We start from the raw sequence: 23,114 nt of genomic DNA, 5'->3' as shown, positions 1-23,114 counted from the left end.
GAGGGATGGAAGTTGAGAGAGAGGGAAGGAGAGAGAGATTGATTTTGGGGCATTTTTCTGAGGAGCCAAAAAGAGAGTACAGAAGAAGAGATAAACTATTGTGGTAAACTATTGACTGAGAGCTATGGCTGTGTCTGGAACCAACTCAAACAAGGAACACTGAGCTTTCGACCCCTTGTCCTCCATAGTGTGGAAATCATATCCTAAGTTACTCTGCTCATCCTCTAGTAGTAACCAGAATTTTTTGGTTGCTCTTTCCCAAGTTACTGTAATGATAGCTCAACTAAACATCTGCCTCCTTTTATATCCTCGAATGAACTTCAGTGTTCTGTTTTTGCTAGTGATCCCCTGCTTGGTATCTGCTGTGACCCTATTACTTTCAGGTTAAAATTTTGCTTGATAACAAATGACTTCAATTTTTGAACTCATGTATACAGAGTATTCTCAACAGCAGAGAATCCAACCACGATGTGGACTTAATAATTGTATGTACCATATGATAGTGAAGTAGATAGTGTTTGCAATGAAAACAGGAACTGAAAGATCAGCAAGTGATTCACACATTTTTAAGAGGCATGGTGGGCTAAACATGAAAGTCCCTGGTTTTCTTTTTTTTTTTTTGGAGACTAAATGAGTTCGGGATCTATATTTATTAAAACAACCAATGGGGAATCTTAAGGACAGAACAATTCAAATAAGCCACTGGGGCAGCAGAAGACAAGTGCAATCTGCACGAGAGATCACTACAGCATCAGCTTAAATATCCTACCTCTGATTTTTCTGCACTATGAATTTATTTCTCACCCATGGAGACAAAGACATGGTGAGAAACTGGTTAGTGAACAACCAATTCCGTAATCGCTACTTACATATTATAAAACAACTTATGAAGGTTTTCTCATATAAATTCATTTGCCTTTTAATGACTATCATGAAAAATTATTTTACTGGCTATTAGTTTATTTTTTTAAAAATTGATAAAAATTTCTCCCTCTCTCAGACTTGTTGAAAATTGCTAAGCAACTTCATATAATCTGAATTCTTGTTTAGGCTGCGAGGCTAAGCACTGCAAGGGAATATAAATAAAAAGTTAAAAATATCTCTCTGGGTTCCCTGAGGGACAAGCCTGACTACATAGGGGTTGATGTCAAAAGGATCCCCTCTCCAGGAAAAAGACATTGGGACGGGTATGGTCCTCATGCCTTACTGGACAACCAGACAGGGAGACTGGAGCCATTACAAGGTCCCCTTCAGTTAGTGGAGGACAGGCCTCTATCCCCGCCTTTGCAAGATTAGAATCACCACAGCCCTTCTATATTTAGAGAAGGGAGGAGATGTCAGGGGCAGCCCTGCTTACACACTGAAGGCCTAAAATCAGCCACAGGCCTAAAATCAGAAATAGGCTTGTCATACATCTATACTAACACCAAGTCTTGGGTCTCTGTGGAAAAATATTGAAACAGATGGCTATAAGCTATTGTAAACAGGCAGCTTTTGTGGAATTTTACCAGCTTGAGTAATCATAGACATTGTAAATAGGTGGCCTTGACAGATAATACCAACTTAGACAAGGACAAATGAATCATAGGCAGAGTCATAGTGACCTGCCCCCTGAACCTTCACCCAGCTGATACCCTGTTCTGAAAGATATCTGTATTCCACCTGAACATCCATGCTCCAGTGTCATCCCCTTCCCCACATCCTGCCTATTTGTGTTTATAACTCCTGTGTGAATAAGTAAAAATTATGATTTGAAAAAATAAATAAATAAATTTAAAAAAAGGAAAACACACACACACACACAAGAAAGTTGCTAAGCAGCTTCATATAATATACTTTGTAGGTATATAAAGTCCTAGATATTGAGAATAAAAGAAAAAAAGAACCAACCTATGGTTCCGGAGAATTTATTTTAGAAATGTTGGATGTTGTCCTTGTCAAAGAAAACATAATTTCAATACGTCTTACTTAAATTACTTTATGGAGTTTTGGTGTCTTAAATTCGTAAAATAATTTATATTTTTGAAGAAATTTCCATTAGTACTTGATTCATGTTTTGACGTTTTCTTATTCCTGAGGAGTCTCCATGTTCTCAGTAGCCATTAATGCTGATTGGCTTTTTGTTCTGTCTTCAGTATTAGAGGACTTCTCAGATTTCTAGGCAAGCATATTATTAGTAGAAAATAAACAGATTTCAGTATGATTATTTTTGTCCTTCAAACACTTAAAGTATTTGTCATATGTGAGATTTCTAGGAGAGTATCTGGAGTCTGTTGCATTTAGGATGTCATGTACTTGTTATGAGATTTCTTACTCTCTTATTAGTACTCCTTTTATTTCCTCCTCTTATACTTCTAGTTAAGACTTGAGAAGGCTACAAGAAAGTAAGAAGAGAGTGTTCACTGTATCTTTCCAGATTTTAAAGAAAATGCTATTTTCTGAACTTAGTAAATGTTAACTGTATGTTTGTTATGTGCTTTTTATAATGTTGAAATGTTACTTATGTTTCCACTTTCATCATCATTTGATGATCAGATGATGTTGAACATGGTCTTTGCTGCACCTCTTGGGTGATCCTGTGATTTCAGTCTTTAAGTCTACATTATTGATTGCATTACACTTTTCTATTTGCATATCATTTCATCCTTTAAGCCGTGAAATGAAAATAACTCACTCATGTTTCATGTTATTCTTAATGTTTTCTTCAGGTTAGATTGCAAGAATCTCATTAAGAATGGGTACATCTATGCACAACATAAATATTTTCCTACAGATTTTTTTTGTTATACCTCTTTTGGTATCAGGCTTATACAGGTATTATAGATTGAATATGATAGTGCTCCATTTCTTCCAATCATATGAAGAGTTGAGTGTTAACTCTTCTTATAAAATGTATTAGAAATAAACAATGAGTATTCCTGGACGAGGATTTATTTTGGAAAAGTACTATGCTGTTTACATTTAGTATTATGTTAAAAATCTTTTTAAAATATTCATGTTATTGATTCATTATGCTAGACTATTCTAGAAATTGATTCATTTCTTTTCAAGAATTTAAGTTTTTTTAAACTATCAGTTTTTAAAGAATCAATTACTACTGCTCCTCTGAATTTCACTGCAACCCATTGTAGTGCACCCACTTTTATTTCTAATTGTATTGATTAGAATATTTTTCTCTTTGTTTTTGCTAGTTTCAATAGAGGTTCACAAATACTACTTATATTTTCAAAGAACAAAATTTGATTCTATTATATTTTTCTTTTAGTTTTTATTTTATTACTCTGTATTTGTATATTTATTACTTTATTTTTTTGTATTGCTTTTTTGTTAAGATGTTTATTAGATCATTAGGTCATTTATATCCCTCTAATATTGTTGTAGTTTAAAAATTTAAATCTGTGAACTTTTCCCTTAGAACTGCAATTTCTATTTCCTAAAGATTCTGGAAAATTAGGCTTTCATTTTCTTTTGATTCTGGGATTTTTTATTGCTACCCAATTAGTTCTGTAACCTACAGTGATTTTGGTAAAACATTGTATATACTTGGTAGTATATCTCCATTTACTTACTTGGTTTCTTTTCATATTTATTTCTAGTTTTAATTTACCGTGGCTGATATTATACGTGAAGTTACTTCAGCTCTTTTGCATTTGTAAAGAATTTTTTTGGATTCCTAGAATGTTAGCTATTTCAAAAAAGTTTCAATGAATTTATCAGTGAAATAAACCAAAACACACACTACGTTTTTATGTGTTAGATGAAACATGGTGAAGGAATTTATTAACTCTACTTGATCAATGGTATACTTTAGCTACAAAGTTTCATTGGTCAATTTCAGTTTGGATCACCTAAAGAGAAGAATGGAGTAGGTGGAATTATACAGTCACTCAATCTTATTGTTGTATCACAACTTCTTTTCTGTTATTTGTGTTTTATCTGAAGATATATCATATATATCTTTGTGAGACAACAGATAGATAAATCTTGTTTTATAATCCAGTTTCTATATTTTCATAAATTGTGTCCATTTAAAGTTACAATTCTTATATATTTGCTTATTCCTCTAGTTTTTTTGTTTTTCTGGATGGCAAATCAAATTATTGTTTATTCCTTTCTTTCACCCTTTGCCTGTATTTCAAATTTACTTGTTTTCTGTGCTGAACATGAATGGTTTCTTCTAATTTTTCTTTTATTTATCTAGTTATTTATGAAACATTTTTTCTGTGCTTTTATGGCTGAGATAAACTTTCTTACCTAATCTGTATATACTGTTCCTTTAAGTATATTATTCAGTGGAGCTAAAGGGGTTTGCAACTCCATAGGAAAAACAATAATATCAACCAACCAGATCCCCCAGAGCTCCCAGGGACTAAACCACCAACCTAAAAGTACACAGGGAGGGACCCATGGATCCAGCTGCATATGTAGCAGAGGATGGCCTTCTTTGCCATCAATGGGAGGAGAGCCTCTTGGTTCTGTGAAGGCTAGATTCCCCAGTGTAGGCAAATTTGAAGGTTGGGAAGTGGGAATGGGTGAATTTGTAGAGGAACTCCCTCATAGAAGCAAGAGGAGTGCTGGCTTTGTGGTCATGAACTATCTTAGTCTGTTCTTTGCTTGAACGATGTCATTTTCTATATCAATTTTTGTTTTGAAATTGTATTTATTTTTATTTTATGTGTATGTGTTTTACCTGCATATGTGTTTGTGTACCATATGCATGTAATGCCCACAAAAGCCAGTAGATAGAGGTGGATTTGTTTGAACTTAAGTTACAGATGATTGGGAGTGCTTAGAATCTCTCTCTGGTCCCCTAGTTGAGCAGAGAGCGCTCTTAACCACTGATCCATTTCTCTAGCACTTTCTCTCGAATTTTAAAAGAAACATTGACAAATATAGCTACCTTCCCTGGTAAGAATTTACTTTCAATGCTTGTCATATGTCATTTCATGCCTATGTGTCATTATAATTTCTCTTGAGAGATATAATGATATTCCTATGTGCTTTTATATTAAATGAATGGGAATGCTATTATTACCCATTTTTATATTGTTTCTTCTGTTTTGCACTTTGAGATGCTGAATATGATACATTGTATGTTTCTCTGTGTCTATAGACATGAAGGTTATAAATGTCCACTTATCTCTTTATATGTGGAAATTTTCTCCCTATAATCTTAAAATAATATTCTCTATGCTTTTATATTTTATATCAGCCTCTTATATCTCATTGATTATTTATTCTTGACAACACTTTATAGGTCATGGATATTTGGTCAGCCTATTTTATTCATTTTCTTCATGGTTGTTTACATGCATTGGCCTTGTGTTTCATCTCCTTATTATCTTAAAATGAGTCCCCTGCTCATGGTTTCTACTTTTTAATTCACTGAGATTTTCATTTCAAACCTTCCTATTGTTTTTTTCAAAAATTTTTTCTCATTTTTTTCATTCATCATTCATTTTTTTTTCTCATCTGTAATGGTTACTTTCTCCTCTTATATGGTTAGTTTTTTGCTCCAGGTCATTGATTGATTTTCTTACTTTATATGCTTGTTTGCATTCTCTTTCTGTCATTTATCAATTTGGTTAGTGAAATTTTTCAGGAGATTCACCCATTTCTGTATCTTGGAGTTTACAGGTATCTGGTTAAGGTTGTGAAGGTTTCACATAGCCTGACTTGTATCTTGTGTTTGTGTTGTGATTTGAACACATGTTGCTTTGTATACATCTTCTTGTTTTACTTGAGGATTTTTTTATTAACATAATTTGTGTGCTCAATTCCAAGTGTCACTCGGAAAAAGAAAAGAGACTGGTGAAACAATAACAAATTATGCAGACTATATGTTACAGTGGAAATTCACATAATGCCCACTCACACTTGACTAATGGTAATAGAACAGAAATAGACAAAATTAATGTGGATTGTTCATGAGGTTTAAACTTACTTAGAGTAAATGTGGAAATCATTTAAATGAATGAGTTCAAGAAAGGGGTGGTGGAAGGGTATAAGATAGAGAAAGGTGACATTACATAAAGGAAAGGAAAAATGAAGAGGGGAATATAACTTTGCAAAATATAAAGACAGAGCAGCTTTGTTGATCAGGCTCCAAAAAAAAACACCCCAAGACTCCAAGATTGTACTTAACTGGAGTGCTGTATCTGGGGAGTCTCTCAGGTGTGTTTGGAATATGAGAAGAATGAGATTGCTATCTCTATAGGAAGATGTGTCCTTATAATTTCAAGTACCAGCAAGCATTCATTCCCCCACCCTGTTGGAGAAATGTGTCTGTGGATATAAAGGAGTCTACTGGGGCTATGGAAGTCTTATAATATGCAGTAATGAACTTTAGTCAAAATGGACATATTAGGGGTATATCCTACCTGACCACAGGTTTATTGCTTTCAAAATCCAGAATTTTTCTCAACTGATGAGGTCTATATTTCCATATGTACTTTATTGCCTGGGCTGAACCTCTGGCAAATTGTCATTGTGTGTTTGCCAGTCTAGCTCTTTGGCTTTCCACAGCATCTTTCCAGTGTTTTTTCTCACTCTAGGCCTTGATCAGATTATATTTAAGCCCCATGATTTGTGATTATTCCATGTTCTCAGTTCCTGGAGTACTCAGTATTAAGCATTAGGTTCTCTCTCAAATTGATGCCAAGCCATGACCTTCTGGGCCACATGAACCATCTTCACTGTGCAACTGGCTCACTGGACGTCCGTGTCTCAGCAAGACCTACAGATAACTTTGAAGGTCCTGAGAGTTATGTTCTGTCGGCTGAACTGAGAATCTTTTATGGTCAGGGACACTTGAGTTACCCTTTCTGTTGGATAGTTTTATGTTAATTTGACACAATGTAGAATCATAAGAGCACCGAACCTTGATTGAGAAAATGCCTCCCTTAAATTTTGATGTAACTGAGCCTTTAGGGCAGTTACTTAATTAGTGATTTTTGTTGGAGGATCCACAGCATTGGTGTGGGGGCAACTCCGGAGATGGTAGAAGAAAGAAGAATGAACAGAGAATGGAGAGTAAACCAGTAATTGGCATCCATCTATTTCCTCTCCATCAGCTCCTGCCTTGTTCGTGTTTCTATACTGACTTCCTTCAATGATAGACTAAAATGGAGAAGTATAAGTCAAACAAATCTTTCCCTCTTCAATGATGCTTTTGGTTATGGTGTTTCACAGCAGCAATGGTAAGCCTAAGACATTCTTTAAATGATGTTACTGCTTTACCTATCTCCACGAGAGAGCCACACAACTTGAGCTGTATACATCTTGGCTTTATTTTTTTATTTTTATGATTTTCCTCCTTTATTTTTTTTTATGATATTTGTTCAGAAGGTGACAAAATATTCCATATACATCATTAATTATACTCAGTTTTTTTCTACTGGAGATAAGACATTGTTCTCACTAGTCTGATTCATTTAAGGTACAGTTTTATTAATATTTTATTCTAACATATTAATTATATAAATTGAGACATGGGTTGTGTCTTAAACAAATCCCCATTTTATGTGACTTTTGTCACGACGAGAGAATAAACACCACTCAACATACAACTCTAGGCATCTCATAATACTCATGGCAACTGTAAGTCAGATCAACACAGAGAACTATAAGTTAGGTACAATAAGCACTAACTATTTGAAAAATCTAACTTATACCTTAAAATGAATATTTCATGTAATTTATCAACTGGAAGAAACAAGTGTGAACCAGAGGCTAATACATTTGTAATTAAGAGCTCATTATGATGGAGACTCTAGCTGAGACTCCTAATAGTGGAAGAAGTGGCTAACCTACTCCATCCAGGCAGGAACCCCAGTGGTGGGATAAAAACACCAAGCCATCAACAAAACATTTAACCCAAAATGTGTCCTGCCTACAGGATGCACAGGGACAAAGATGCAGCAGAGACTGAGGGAATGACAAACCTATGACTAGCTCAATTTGAGACCCATTCCATGGACTAGAATTAACCCTTGATATTATTAATTATACTCTGTTATGTTATACTCTGTTATACTATGTTATAGTCTGTTATACAGGAATCTAGCATTACTGTCCTCTGAATGACCCAGCAGTCGGTAGAAACAGATAGAGAGACCAACAGGCAAATATTAGAAAGAAGTCAGGTAGTCTAGTGGAAGATATGAGGGATCGGGGAGGGATTAAAAACTCTACAAGACCAACAGAGTCAACTAACTTGGACCTTTGGGGGCTACCAGAGACTGAACTACCAACTAAAGTGCAAGCATGAGCTAGACCTAGCTCCCTGCTCTTCAGCATGTATATAGCACATGTATAGCTTTATTCCAATCCCCAAGAACTGGAGCAGGGGAGGAATGAACTTTCCCTGATTTTGTTGCCTGGAAGTTGATCCAGTTCCTCTGGGCCACTATCTCTGGTCTCAGTGGCAGAGGATGCCCCTATTTTCTCAGTGATGTGGTAGACTAGGGTTGGTTGATATCTGGTAGGGGGTCTCTCCTTTCTTTCTCAGGGAAGGGAAGATGGGAGGAAGGGCTGTAGGAAGGGGTACTGGAAGGAGGAGGGGTGTAATTAAGATGTAAGCTAAGTTAATTGATAAAAAGAGCTCATTATTTCATCATTACATTTTAAAAGAACATTGAAATAAATTAAAGTATGTTGGATATAGTGCAAGTAAGAATTGACATTGTCGTGGATATCCTTGGATACCATTGTATGTTGTCTTAAATGCTGAATGTTCTATATTGTGAATTAGAGACAATATATTATTTTGGGGAAATTTTAATTTATTATATAGAAATGGCTATTTTATTTTGTTTTTTAGTTTGAATGTGACTTGTATATGCACCTTGTGATCATACTTAATACCCTTTGTGAGAGCTCCTGGTGCCCCTTCAAGAATATTGGCAAGAATATCTACATTGAGGTAGGACAAGGAAGTAGGCTCAGGCAAGAATTTGACATTGGACTAGGACAAAGAAGTAGGCTCATGATAAATAGAGCTGAGGAATATTAATATTATATTAATATAAATTACTTGCAACTTAAGCATCTTGGTACATCCCTGAATACAGTGACCACGGCACCTCTGTTTATGCCTTATTTGTCCCTTTCCTACTTTGTTTATGGCTTGTTTGTTCTATGACTACTTTGTTTATGCCTCAGAACTGACCATATTCTTTACATGTACCTAGAAAGGTAAAAAGCAGACTGGGAAAAAATTTAAAAAAAAAGCACTTGCTGGGATCCATACTATAGTATTGTCTAATTGTCTCTTTTTTCTTCAATCCTTACCTCCCTCCCTTGAGACCCTGTTGACTGACTGATCAGGCTTGATTACTTCTTTAGCTTCTCTGATTTGCCCTCCAACATGTTCCACTATCTATGTCTAGCTGGTTTTCAAAGTTCTCGCTTCATAGTCTGAATGCCTTCCTTAATGGTGTACATGTGAAAAGTGGAAGGCTCACACAGAACTCAGTAAGACTTTTAACAATTACATAATTACATAATGATCTAGGACTTTTTAAAATCACTAGTAACTTAAATTTTTCACTTTCCCAACTTCTAAGAGATTATCATAAATTACTGCCATTTCATATCAGAAAAGATGTTTTACTGCTGTAATAAAAAGCCACTTATTAAATTTTATAATTAGATAAAGCTCATTTATGAATTTATAAAACTAAGATGAAAGGCTGGTAAGCAATTGATGAAATGGTGTCTCAAATTCATGAACAGACTTCTCTAGCATAAATATCTTTCCTCTGATAGAAGAAAAGAATATAACTGATAATTTACACCAAATAACAGGGTTATTACAGTTAATGCTGCTTCTTCTGATTTTAACTAGATAATTGGTACTACATAGTCTGCATGTAGATCTCAGTACACTGGTCTTTTTTATTATATCATATCTACTATAATGTGGCAGAAACATAAAAACAAATTGGTACTTGTTGAAGGTTTAAGTCAGTAAGAACCAATATTAAAAACAGTCATTAAGAATCATATAAACTCACAGATAAGAATAATTACATACGCATTCAGTTGAATTTTCTATTTTTTTCTACTTTCACTTAAAAGTAGACTTTGAAGACTTCATGCATGTCATCTGAATGTCTGTGGACCCGCAAGACCACACACTAGTTAACGTGCTTAATCTTACTGTGTTTGAATGCCCAGTGTCTGTTTTCAACCATCTGGTTTATTGCCACTGCAGTATTATGCATGCAGTCAGAGGATAAATAAGTTTGGTTGCTATAATGTCCAGAGATCATCTTGTAATCTTTAATATCATAATATAGTAAAAAAATATTAATACTATTATGGTCATGGTATTGACTCACAATTCACAGAACCAAATTCTAAAGTAAGTCAAACTGAATAAAGAAAAATCAAAAAACAAAACAACAACAATAAAAAATTCCATAAAGTCTTTTTTACTTGGAAATCATGAAATTCTATAAACGTAGAAATGCAATTTCCCACCAAAGTGTTAAATATTGATACTTTTTGATTTGTTAAATAATTTAACCAATTCTAAAAGAGAGACAACATGAAATGAAAGTCTCAGGCTATATCTAACTCTTGAGAGTTCAGTATTAAAGGCAGATAAATGTTAATGAGTTTGACCTATCATTAGAGCAGATTGCTGAAATCAAAAAGTTTATTTATAATGATTTTTTTAATACCCTTCTCTCAGACTAAATAAATGACTGGTACAAATTGATACAAATGATTCTTTTCTGGTTTTTTTTTTTTTTTAGAAATATAAATGGATGATCCGTGAAAACACAGACACCACTATGTAAATTCAAATTCAACTTTGTGCAAATGGTAATAATTTAGCCAAGTTGTTATGGAGAATGTCATATATCTCTATTTTGTTTTACCACCTTTGCTGTAGGCACCTTCTGGACTGATTTTTCCTGCTCCACCTCAAGATAAGGCAAGACCTTGATGTTTGTCACACCCCAAACATTAAGCATGAACTCAAGTGATTTGTCTTCATGGGCATGTTCATGTTAGTGGAAGGCTTGAGAATTTTTAGTTTATAATTTCCTCCAAATACGTTATGATTTTTCTGAAGGAAGTGTCAAATGTAAAAAGTGTCAGACATTGAGAACAGTAAGGGGACTGACTTTCTTGATCTGGAATCCTGATTCTTCTCTCTTGGCTGGTAAGGGACAAGCCAGCTTCTTCTTGTAGACCTGCTGTATCTAATCTTAAATGATGCCGGACTTCTAACTTTGGAACTCTGAATAACATTATTTACCACAGTAAGTGATAAGAGTTCTATTGTCAAAAGTCATTTTTTATCATAAAATGTATTATACTTTTAAAGATGAATGATTTGTATAATTATGCCTGGCTATAAATATTTAAGTAGGAGAACAAGAAAAATCCTATTGAGAAGGTGATGTATGAATGAACATTTCAGATGAGAACTGTAAAAATAGGATATCTGTGAAAAGATCTCTCTCTTTTTTTTTTCTTTTGGTTTTTCGAGACAGGGTTTCTCTGTATAGCACGGGCTGTCCTGGATCTCACTCTATAGATCAGGCTGGCCTTGAACTCAGAAATTCGCCTGCCTCTGCCTCCCAAATGCTGGGATTAAAGGTGTGCACCACCACCACCAGGCCAAGATATCTCATTTTTATATAGATATTTATGAAGACAAACTAAACCATTGTAAGAGGGAAATAGGGCAAGACTATTGTGACTAGATTGGAATGGATGAAGGGACAGTATAACATGAGTAGAAACACTCACAAAAAGGTGGATTACAATCTTAAAATTAGAGTTTCTGTAAATGAAATAGCACTTCAATACATCTATGTTTAAGCAGTAAGAATAAACTGTGTGGTGGTTACTATCCTGTACTGGAAGACAAATGTAAACTCTTAAAGTGTTAACAGAGATGGAACAAAGTGGATATTAATCATTTAGGTTCCTAATTTTAGTCTCATTCTTATCTGTAGAAGAGAGAGAAAGAGAGAGAGAGAGAGAGAGAGAGAGAGAGAGAGAGAGAGAGAGATCACAAAAATATAGGAAAAAGTAAACTTTATAAAAAAACCATAATGATCTATAAATATTTTGAATTACTAAAACAATAATCCATTCTCATTAATTCAAATATAGAAAGATACCTGTTCTCACCATTATTGTGCAGGTTGACTTAGATTTTATTGAATGTAAGAAGTTGAGAAATGGGAATAATTACTGCAGGTGATGTGGGGACTTGACTCAGTTATCCTGTTTATATACTTATGATGTCAGCAGAAAATATAATGCCTCCATAGAGAATTAGGAATACTAAATAAGGTATATGAATCACAAAAATACTAAGTAGATTTTTACTATGCAATAATTAGAAATGTAAAATTTACTAACAAAAAAATCATGAAACTCTGTAGTAATTGAGGACAATACACATTTCATAAGGTAGAATATTATCATGGAAAGATACAAATATGTGTGAAATACCACTGAAAATTTCAGTCTTCAATAATTTGTATTTAATACTCTGATTTTACAACTTAAAAAAATTCTAAATTACTATAGACCAACATTTACAAATGACAAGATTATGAAAGTAACATTATATTCCTTGTTGTTATCATCCATACTCTGAAAAATGTAAGTAAATTACTACATCCCCACACAAAAAACATGACAAAGGCCAAATATGGAATAATCTATGAATTAAGAAAAAAATGTAGTACTGTTACATCAACCACGAAACTATAGTTTTAAACACAGATTCTAAAGTATGAACCCTTATTGCTCTTTAAATAGGGAAAGATTATGTGGGGATATCTGGCTTGAATGAAATAATACTAAGCTTCCTTAAAGAAAATAAATACTAAAACAAACAAAAATAACTTACTAGTATTTTTGTAAAAATGGTGGGCTAAATTAATTGAGTAAATGTAAGAAAAAATAGACAAAGAAAATTCTGTTTCTCAGAAAATTCTGGATCAAAGAATAAATACAGAAACTACAAAACTAAGTAACTGAATTTGATTGTGTAGAGGAAAAGAGGGAAAACATTAATCACAGACACACCAGGGAAGAAAATGCAGCTATCGTTATCTGAAGAGGATTATAAGAACAAGATTGTTGAGGAGAACATGTGTGTTCATATATGAAATGGAAGTGGAGGAGAAAAAAGAAGAGGAAAAGGAAAATTTAAATGTACTATCTCAAAATAAGACAATTGTGCAAAACAAATTTATGTTCATATAATAAATAGCAGAGAAGATTTAAATGAACTTGCCTTTCCAGCATAAAGAACTGATATTGAACCCTAGAATCTACAAGAAGAGGAGTAAAAGGAGGAGGAAGAGGATGGGGGGGGGGCGGAGGAGGAGGAGGAGGAGGAGGAGGAGGAGGAGGAGGAGGAAAGTGACTATGAGGAGGACCAGGACAAGAACAAGGAAGAAGAAAGAATGGAGGAAAGAAGGAAAACAAGCATGGAAAGAAGGAAGGAAAGAAGGAAGGAAGGGAGGGAGGGAGGGAGGGAGGGGGGGAGGGAGGGGGGGAGGGAGGGAGGGAGGGAGGGAGGGAAGAAGGAAGGAATACTCTTGATATAGTGTTTTATGCTTATAATCTGAACATCAGGGTGAGGAGGTGCAGACAGGTAAATCCTTGGTACTCACTTGCCAGCTCTCTACCTTACTTGGTAAGTTGCAGACAAGTGAATAGTCATCTAAAGTAAAGATAACACAAAACAAAATAGACAAAAAAAACCTCAAGACAAAACAAAAACAAATAACCATAAAATAAAAAATCAATGTGACGACCTTTGGAATGAAAACTCTAGTTGTCCTTTGGCTTCAGCATACATGTGCAGAGATTAAGCATTGGTACTGAATTAGCAGTTGGTTTTGATATGTATCTGTTCCAACCAGGATAATTACCAATTTTTGAAGAGTTATTTTATGCATGTAAGTTGACTTTGTTTATTTCTGCATGCCATGTGTAGGTCTGGCGTTTATAGAGGTCAGAAGAGATCACTGGGATCCTTGAAACTGGCATTATAGATAATTGTGAGACACTATATGGATACTGGGTTTCAAACTCAAGTCCTCTGCAAAAACAAGTGCTCTTAATGACTATCTCTTCAAGCTATCCCTAGTTACTAATCTTGGTCTCACTTTTGATTGTAGTATAAAGTGATTCCATTCTGGACTCTTCTGATGTCCCTGTCTCTGGTTATACTCTTCTTTTATCTCCAATAAACTTTCTTCTCCACCATAACTAGGGTCAGTCCGTTCATTTCCATTCTTTAACTGAAATATCTATTTAGCTAAGATTCTTATGACTTTATATTATTTAGAATTGAGTAATTAGTATTTATCCTTTCTTCCCATTAAACCTATTGACATGTTTTATTTAGACTCTTATACACTAGTGATATTATTAAAATCATAGACATCTTAATTCTTACTTGTATGCTTCTACTTAAAACAGAAATGAAGTATTGTCTGTCTATGTTTTCATCCAAGTCTTCTGTCCTTCCCAAAATCCTATTAAAAGATCCTCTGATCTTATTCTGAAATATAATAGTATAAAAGACTATAGCAGAAATCAAGCATATATGTTTGCAAATGACTTTGATATCGAATTGAAACTGATTATTTGCAAGGGTAAAGAGGAATATCTATATACTTAAAGTTAATATTTGTTATTATGTTCTGCTAGAAGAACTCTTTACTAGTACATCTGCAAACAGTTTTGTTAGAATAAATTTATATTCTTTCCCTTGTGAAACTAATTGAGTTTGAATTATCTAATACTAAAATATTCTTATAATTTATAGAGAAATTTTAATCTTGTAACATATCTGCCTTTGCAAGGGATCACAGCCAAAGAATTTGTAGCTCTTTGTGATCTATCTGGAATATAGATAAATCTTTTATTCTAGGAGACAAAGGCAAGCAGATCTCTGAGTTCAAGGCCAGTGTTGTACCGAGCAAGTTCGAGGTACAGAAAAGCTTAGATTCAGGCATGGTGATAAAAGCTTTTAATCTCAATACTCAAGAGATAGAGGCCTACAGATCGATGGGTTTTGTCAGTTAGTTATGTTGAATCAGTGAATGGAGAGGCAGAGCAGTAGAGTTGCATTCATGGCAGTACACTTTGTGAAATTCAATGGCAGTTTTTACAAGGACAGTTTTGCAGAGACAGGTGACAAAGAGAACATGCTAGACACAGGTGAAGACAAAATAAGCCAGAGAATGAGAATGAGCTGCTAGAAGATTAGAACAAATTTCCAGAGTTTGTTTATGGACAAGCAGAGCAATTCAACGAGAAGTCAAGTGAAGCCAGTTTGAAACAGCTTGGAGAGGAGTTTGGGCCAGAACAGCTGAGTTAAACTGGCCATCCAGAGTTCAGAAACAACTAGATAGGATAAGTTTATTCAGCAGTAAGCCTCTAAGATTACAATATGTCAGCCAAATAAAAGGTACTTTTATAATAACTTGTAAGTACTGCTAAAATTTAAGTACATTTACCTTTTACAGATCATCATTTCAAACAAACATAGATATAATTAACAAACAGATCTTTAAGTAGTTTATATTCATGTTCTCATTTCCAAGTTCATATTAAATTTTATAAGTTACTACATTTTTAAATCTAGAAATAAGATAGTATATTCAGGCTAGGCACTGTGGCACACCTTTAATACCAGAACTGAGGAGGCAGACGGAAGTAGGTCTATATGAGTTCAATACCAGCCTCAACTACAGAGTGAGTCACAGGACAACCAGCACTGCATAGAAAGTCCCTGTTTCAAAAAATAGACACTATATTCATTCTAAAAAAAATAAACATATTTAGAAACATTATTATTGTCCAAGTTTTGATCTCTTTCTCCTAAAATCACTGAGGTCTTTAGCAAGGTGACTCCAAGGACCCAAACAAGACAATTTTTATTCTTAACAAGACAACAGTCTATCGAGAGCTCAAATGAGTCTGGGTGTCTGGGTCTAGGCTGATGCTCACATTCTATTGATTTGCAGCACTACAGAAAGACCTGTCAATGGAAGTGTTTGCCTCAGTAGCAGAATTTTCTTAGTCCTACCAAATATGTTAATTCCTGAGTACCTGGAGAGTGAAATATTAGACTCCCTAACCATAAGGAAGTCTCTATTCTAAGCTTTGTTATCTAGTATTTAAGAATCATTCATCTGAGTATGAATCAAGCAGCACAAAGATATAAACAGAAATTAGGAGGGTACAAAAGATAACATAATTTTTAAAACATCAGAGTACTCGTTGGTAATAGGAATTATGAGAAGATAGCTATGTGGAGCCATGGATTTGTAATCTGATTAGCATACCCCTGTATTATTCTGTATGAGACAGGTTGATAGAAAAAGAGAAAGTACTGGGTTGTCAGTCATAGCACCTGGATTCTTTTGTGTCTTTGATTCTGCCGACTACTACTTATGTATATCATTTTCGTCACTTGTAAAAAAAAAATAAGTGTCTTTACATCTGCTAAAATTTGCTTTTCTTTATACAATGGTAAATATTCTAAAGTCTTAGATTATGTTTCTGAAAAAAAAAGATGATAACAGTATTAAACAAGTCAATTATTCTCATGTTATTTAAGACAATACTACTGTCCAGGAAACCAATAATAGTAAAAACTCTTTTCTGTTTTACTCAAAAATGGGGCCCAAAAACCTTAATGGAGTAGGTGTGCAATATTCTCAAATACATGGTTACATGAAAGATGGCCGAGAAAGCATTTAATGTAGTACTTGATTCTATTCTTATTTGATAAATTATTCTAAAAATTGTTTTATCAACATACAAAGCATCTTGTTAAAACTGACTACAGAAGTAGAAATGTTTCAGAGGTATTGGAGGGGAATTCTGGATCACGTTTAAATACTTGAAAGCTAAGCATATGTTCTTCCAGAGAGAATAATGAGTAAAAATGTGTATATTATAAAGAACTTTTAAATTCAGAATAAAAAAAACTTTCAAGCAAAATTGCTCAAAGATAAAGTGAATCAGATCTCAAGTAAATATGAATTATAAAGTAACTAATCAATAAAGGGACTGAACAATCTCTGACAAAGGAGAGCAAATCTATTTTCTATAGGTTGAATAACTTAAAAAGAACTTTTTGTATTTAGTCTAACAAGAATAATTTTTGAAATATCAAATTTTGAGGTTTTATTTTGTGGTATAGCAAGCAATACAATTATATGTGGAAATTTGCATTCATCATAAATATTGTTTTTTTTTAGTAAGTAATGCCTGCATCCTTGCATCTAATAATGGAAAGAAATTCAAATAGAATCTTAAAAATCGAATCTCACTGTTTAATAATATGGATTTTTCTTTTGTTGTCTTTTTTTTTCTGTTTTTACTCAGCATTAACATTTGGAATATAAAAAGAGTCAATTAACAAGTTCTTGATCTCTACAAAACTAATTTGTACATAACTACTGTTCGTGTAACAAATTATTAAGGATACTTTAGAAAAATGAATAACATTCATTTGTTTCCAAATGTAATTATTATGAATGACATAGTCTCATACCAAAATAATTCCACCAAGTTGCTGATATCATTTCAGACAAAAGAGTTAAGTAAATAAAGAGACTGCAATAAAATATACCCAGGTAGGAGCTAAGTGTCAACCTAAAAGTTTAATTTTTTTGAAAACAAATTAAATGCAGTTTATTTTTAAAAAGCTATTCATTTCTAACAATTGATGTGACTTCCTGTTGGGGACAGAATTACTGTAAAAGGTGGTATTTTTAAGCACAATCTTTTATTAATTATCATGTTTTTCAGAAAGGGTATATGATATATGACATATTTAAGAATAGGATAGAAATTTACATATCACTGAACAATCACAATTTCCTACCTCTAAAGAGAATTCCATTAAAAACTATGGCATCTTTTTTATTTTTTTCAAAGAACCAGATCTTGGTTTCTTTGATTCTTTTTGTTGTTTTGTTGTTGTTGATGATGATGATGTTTCTAACTGATTGAATTCTGCCCTACCATTGATTATTTCTTGCCTCCTATTCCTGACAACACAAATAACTCAATTAAAAATGGGTTACAGTGCTAAACAGAGAATTCTCAACAGAGGAACCTGAAATGGCCAAGAAGCACTTACAGAAATGTTCAAAGTTCTTTGACTTCTGGAAAATACAAATCAAAACAACTCTGAGATTCCATCTTATACAGTAAAAATGGCTAAAATAAAAGAAAAAAATACCTCAAGTGACAGCAATACCGGTGAGAATGTGGAGCAAGAGGAACACTCCCCCACTGAAGGCAGGAGTACAAACTTGTATATCTATTTTGAAAATCAGTTTGATGGTTTCTCAGGAAACTAGAAATAACTCTACCTCAAGACTCAGCTATACTACTCTTGAGCATATAACCAAAAGATGCTCCAACTTCCCACAAGAACACTTACTCATCTACGTTCATAGTAGTTTTATTTGTAATAGCCCAAAACTGGTAACAACCTAGGTATCCCTCTACTTAAGAATAGATTTAAAAAGGTAGTACTTCCACCCAATGGAATACTACTCAGGTAGTAAAACCAAAGATACTATAAATTTTACAGGTAAATGGGTGGAATTTGAGAATATCATCCTGAGTAAGGTAACCTAGACCCAAAAAGACATTACATTTGTAAGTAGGTATTAGACAAAAATACAGGATACTCATGATACATTCCATAAACCCAAAGAAGCTAAATGTGAAAGAAGGCCCAAGTGAGTATTCTTTAATCTCTCTTAGAAGGAGGAATAAAATGGTCATAAAAGTCAGATAAAAGGAGGGAACTGGTGGGAGAGGGGATGCGGAAGGAAGTGGAGTGGTGTTCAAGAACAGGTATGGGGAAGGATAGGAGAGATGGCCTGATGACTGTGATAATAAATGGACATCTGCAACTGACAGGGGTGGGGATGTGGGGGACGTCTCAAGACCATTACTGAGACTTGGGATAGGAGAGGAGCCCAAGATTCAATGAGAGTGACCATAGCTATGACTCATAAAATTTGGGAATTGGAACCTGAAAAGTCTACCTCCTGTAGCTAGGCAAAAATCCGAGTGAAGAGATGGGGACAGCAAATTTTCCATCCAAAGTTTGTTCTTTGTACATGAAATTCAGACACAGAGGATGGAACAGAGACTGAGAAAATGGCCAAACAAAAACTCGTCCAACTTTAGACCAAGGTCATGGGCAATCACTAGTCCCTTTAACTATCAATGATATTCTGCTTTGCTTCCAGACAGATTTCTAGCATGGCTGTTTTCTGAGAGGCTCCACACACCAACTGACTCAGAAAGATTGAGAGACTCACAGCCAAAGAGTGGATGGAGCTTAAGGTCTCTTATGGACAAGTTGGAGAAAGGAGATAAGAACAGGAAGACCAACATAGTCAAGTAACCCTGGATACTTGTGGCACTCAGAAAGTAAACCATAAAACAAATAGCATACATGGACTGGACCTAGCCCTCCCCAACATATGTAGCAGATGTGCACCTTCATCTTCATTTGGGTCCCAAACAACTGGAGTGGGGACTATCCCAAAAGCTGTTACCTGTCTGTAGGATATGTTCTTCCATCTTGCTTGCCTTGTCTTACCTCAGTGAGAGAGGATGCTCCTAGCCCCACAGAGACTTGATGTGCCAGAATCAGGTGATACACAGGCGGGGCCTCCATACTCTCGGAGGAGAAAGGGATGAGGGATGAGGGAAGGATTGTAGAAGGAGGGGCATTGAGCAGGATGTAAAGTGAATGAATTAATGAATGAATTAAAAACTATGGCGCCTTCCAAATGATTATGATGCCATACTTTATATACTTACTTGATTGAGACCTTATATTAAGGATAATTTTGTGATGCTGTTTTTGCATAACATTGTGTGAGATCAGTAGAATGAGTAAAGCATTGGTGTCTCATCCTACTCCCCTCCACAATGACAGAACTTCATCTAATCTGATTAAGATATAATAAGAGAAGACTGGACAAAAGAAGACATCTCTGTATGAACACATGGCACCAGACATTGATCTTACATATCTTTTAGATGTAGACTATGCTCTGACATTTCGTAGTACTCAGGTTCCTGACCTTCAGAAGAGAACACCATCAGCTGTTATGTACTCTTATTTGTACTGTGAGCAGGTCATACAAGAGCCCTCCTGTTTTCTGGCTTTCCAAGTACAGCTTCTGTTAGTCTACTTTTTCCTGTATCATACAAATTAGGTACTCATAATAAAATTCACATTCATCCATCTCATAAGTATTTTCAACATATAACTTACATTAATTTTATATTACACATATGTAAGTAATAATATTAAGTATCTATTATTTCTCTGAAAATCTTACAATATACATTAAGTCCTATAGATATATATTTAGGTATATCCACATGATACCAGTCAAGTGCCAATCAATGAAATCTCTGAATAATTAAAAAGCTGTCTTTTTAAAATCTAGTGTTTTAGAACTTTTGCTAGTGTCAGTGTAGCTCATCAGGAATGGGCTATCAAATATATTGAAAATAAGACCTCATTTTAAACCTCAAATATTACAATTCGATAGTAAAAGCAAGCTTATACAAAAATACTTAAAAAAACATTTTAAAAAGTAACTCCAATTTTTATGTATATTTCTTGATATCACTAAACATTTCAAGAAACCACTTTATATAGGTATACTGTGATTTTGAGGATGTGAAGACTCGGAGTTATCACATTTTGTTTCCTGCTTTCATCACAAATATGCACATACTGTAGCCACTCACTTTCCATTTTTCTCTGCCTTTTATGATGTTTTTTAATAGTTATGCTTTTCTGATACACAGATTAGAATTCTAATGGAGCAGTACTTATACACCAAAAGAATGGAGTCAAAATTTTGGTATTAATTTTCCATTGCCACTTACCTGCCCAGAAGTAGAAATTCCCCTGCTAGACCCAAGCGTCTCATGGCCATGAGCAGACCTCGAACTGTCATGCCTTCACAGAAGCAGGCTACCACCCGGGCTTTAGGCAAGTGACTTCTGAGTTTTTTCAACAGCTTGTCAAAACTCTGTTCCCCAGCATTGCTGTAGATTTTGTAAGAGTGAGCGATGCAAATCCCTTCCTTTGCTGACATATCTTTGAAAGCCTCCATTCCACTTTCTCCATAGTTGCCTGTATGTAGATGAATATACAAAGAGAAATATTGAAATAAGAGAATTGCATTTATTAGGTACAAAAAGAATTTTTTATCATAACTGATAGGTAGAACAAACCGTTTCAGTATATGCTTACATTGTATAATATTCAAGTTGTTATATCTTTCTGTTTATTTATTTTTATCTTTTCACTTTCTGTTGAAAAAATTAGCAACCTTTTCTTCTATCTTTTCAAAATATACAGTTCATCTTATTATCTAACAGAACATCCTTCTCGAAACTGGTTATGATAATACCAGTCAACTAACCTTGTTCTTTTTCTTTCATTTCTTACCCCAGTCTTTGTGTACTGTCCTTTATTCTGTTACTTTTAATTTCTTTTAAAAGTAAGGTGATGTGGTATTTACATGTCATGGCTCAACTTAGTTATATAATACAATGTATTTCATTTTTATTCATGTTGTCACAATAGCAGATTTCATTCTTTCCTATGGTTGAATGTTCTATTGGGTATAGAAACAAAGTATTTATCAGTTGTAAAAAACTTAAGATGTTTCCATTTATTGTCAGCACTAAGCACAGCCTCAATGGTTACAGTGAGAAATTGTCTCTTTTGCATATAAACTTGTCTTCTGTTCAATATATACTCATATCTTCAGATAAAGTGTTAGAAATTACTTATCTGCTATTTTTATTCAGTGCTATTTCTTTTCCCCTTTGAGTCTCATTGTATGTTAATTTCTTCTTGCTGCTGTGGTTTGTGTATGGTTTATAATCCAAAGATCTTATTGTGGGAATTTGGTCTGTAGTATGTTCATGTTTGTAAAAGTGTCTTTTATTCTCCAGATGTATTTTTTTTCTCACAGGCTTACTTATGGTTAAGCCCACCCTTTCAATTTCTTTCTGAACTCTGGCTAGATGGTTCAACTCAGTCATTCTGGCTCAAACTCCTCTCCAAGCTGACTGACTCAAATGGGCTTCTTTTAGCTTTTCACTGAATTGTTCTCCATAGCCTCAAACTAACTCTGACAAGTTCTAAACTTCTGACTCCTTAAATTCTCTGGGTGATCCTGTCTTCATCTGCAATCTATCTCTGGAAAATTGTCCTGGTAAAAACAGTTCTCTTACTCTCTCAATCTTTCTGTCTGTCTGTGTCTGTGCCTGTATCTCTCTCTCTCTCTCTCTCTCTCTCTCTCTCTCTCTCTCTCTGCTACTCCCTCAAGTCCCATCTTTCCTGTACTGTTATCTTTTTTTTTCAGGATCACAGAGCATTGCTTTTATTTTTTTATATAATTTATTTATTTTTTCAAATTGTAATTTATACTCATTCACACAGGGGTTATAAACACAAAAAGGCAGGATGTGGGGAAGGGGATGACACTGGAGTGTGGGTGTTCAGGGGGAATATAGATATCTTTCAGAACAGGGTATCAGCTGCTTAAGGGTTCAGGGGACAGGTCACTATGGCCCTGCCTATGATTTGCTTGTCCTTATCTAAGTTGGTATTATCTGTCAAGGTTACCTATTTACAAGATCTATGACTACTCAGGCTGGTAAATTGTCATAAAAACTGCTTGTATACAATAGCTTATAGCCATCTGTTTCAGTGTTTATCCACAGAGATCCAATTTCCCTTCTTTTTCCTTTCCGGGTAAAAATGAATCACCCGTGATGTCTGCTGTTAGAAGTTCTAATCCAGATGCTGGCCTCCAAATTTATACTACTCAGATCTTTGAAGTGTCATTGACAATAACATCAAACAGCTACAGATTAACATCACTAATCTGAAGAAATCCCTAGTTTCGCTTTCTGAAGAGACCTCCAAAAATCACAAAGATCCTTATTGGACTTGATTTACTCTATTATAATAGAAAAGGCTGTGTACAGCTCTTGACTGTGTACAGCCCTTATAGAAGAATATTGCCTTTACA

At 34.4% G+C, this 23,114-nt stretch overlaps 1 protein-coding gene across 1 annotated transcript in view; it reads right to left on the bottom strand.

The window, feature by feature from the left end:
• Grm5 (glutamate metabotropic receptor 5) overlaps positions 1-23,114 on the bottom strand; it is a 492,924-nt gene that overhangs the window by 270,195 nt on the left and 199,615 nt on the right. Inside the window, exon 3 of the mRNA XM_028774696.1 lies at positions 20,950-21,199. Within this exon, the coding sequence (XP_028630529.1) occupies positions 20,950-21,199 (250 nt within the window). The remainder of the gene's footprint in view (positions 1-20,949; positions 21,200-23,114) is intronic.

The sequence above is a fragment of the Grammomys surdaster genome, unplaced genomic scaffold (genome assembly GCF_004785775.1).
Source record: "Grammomys surdaster isolate TR1022 unplaced genomic scaffold, NIH_TR_1.0 242, whole genome shotgun sequence".
NCBI lineage: Eukaryota > Metazoa > Chordata > Mammalia > Rodentia > Muridae > Grammomys > Grammomys surdaster.
Note: the sequence above shows the minus strand (reverse complement) of the source record. Positions and strands in the feature narration are given on the sequence as shown.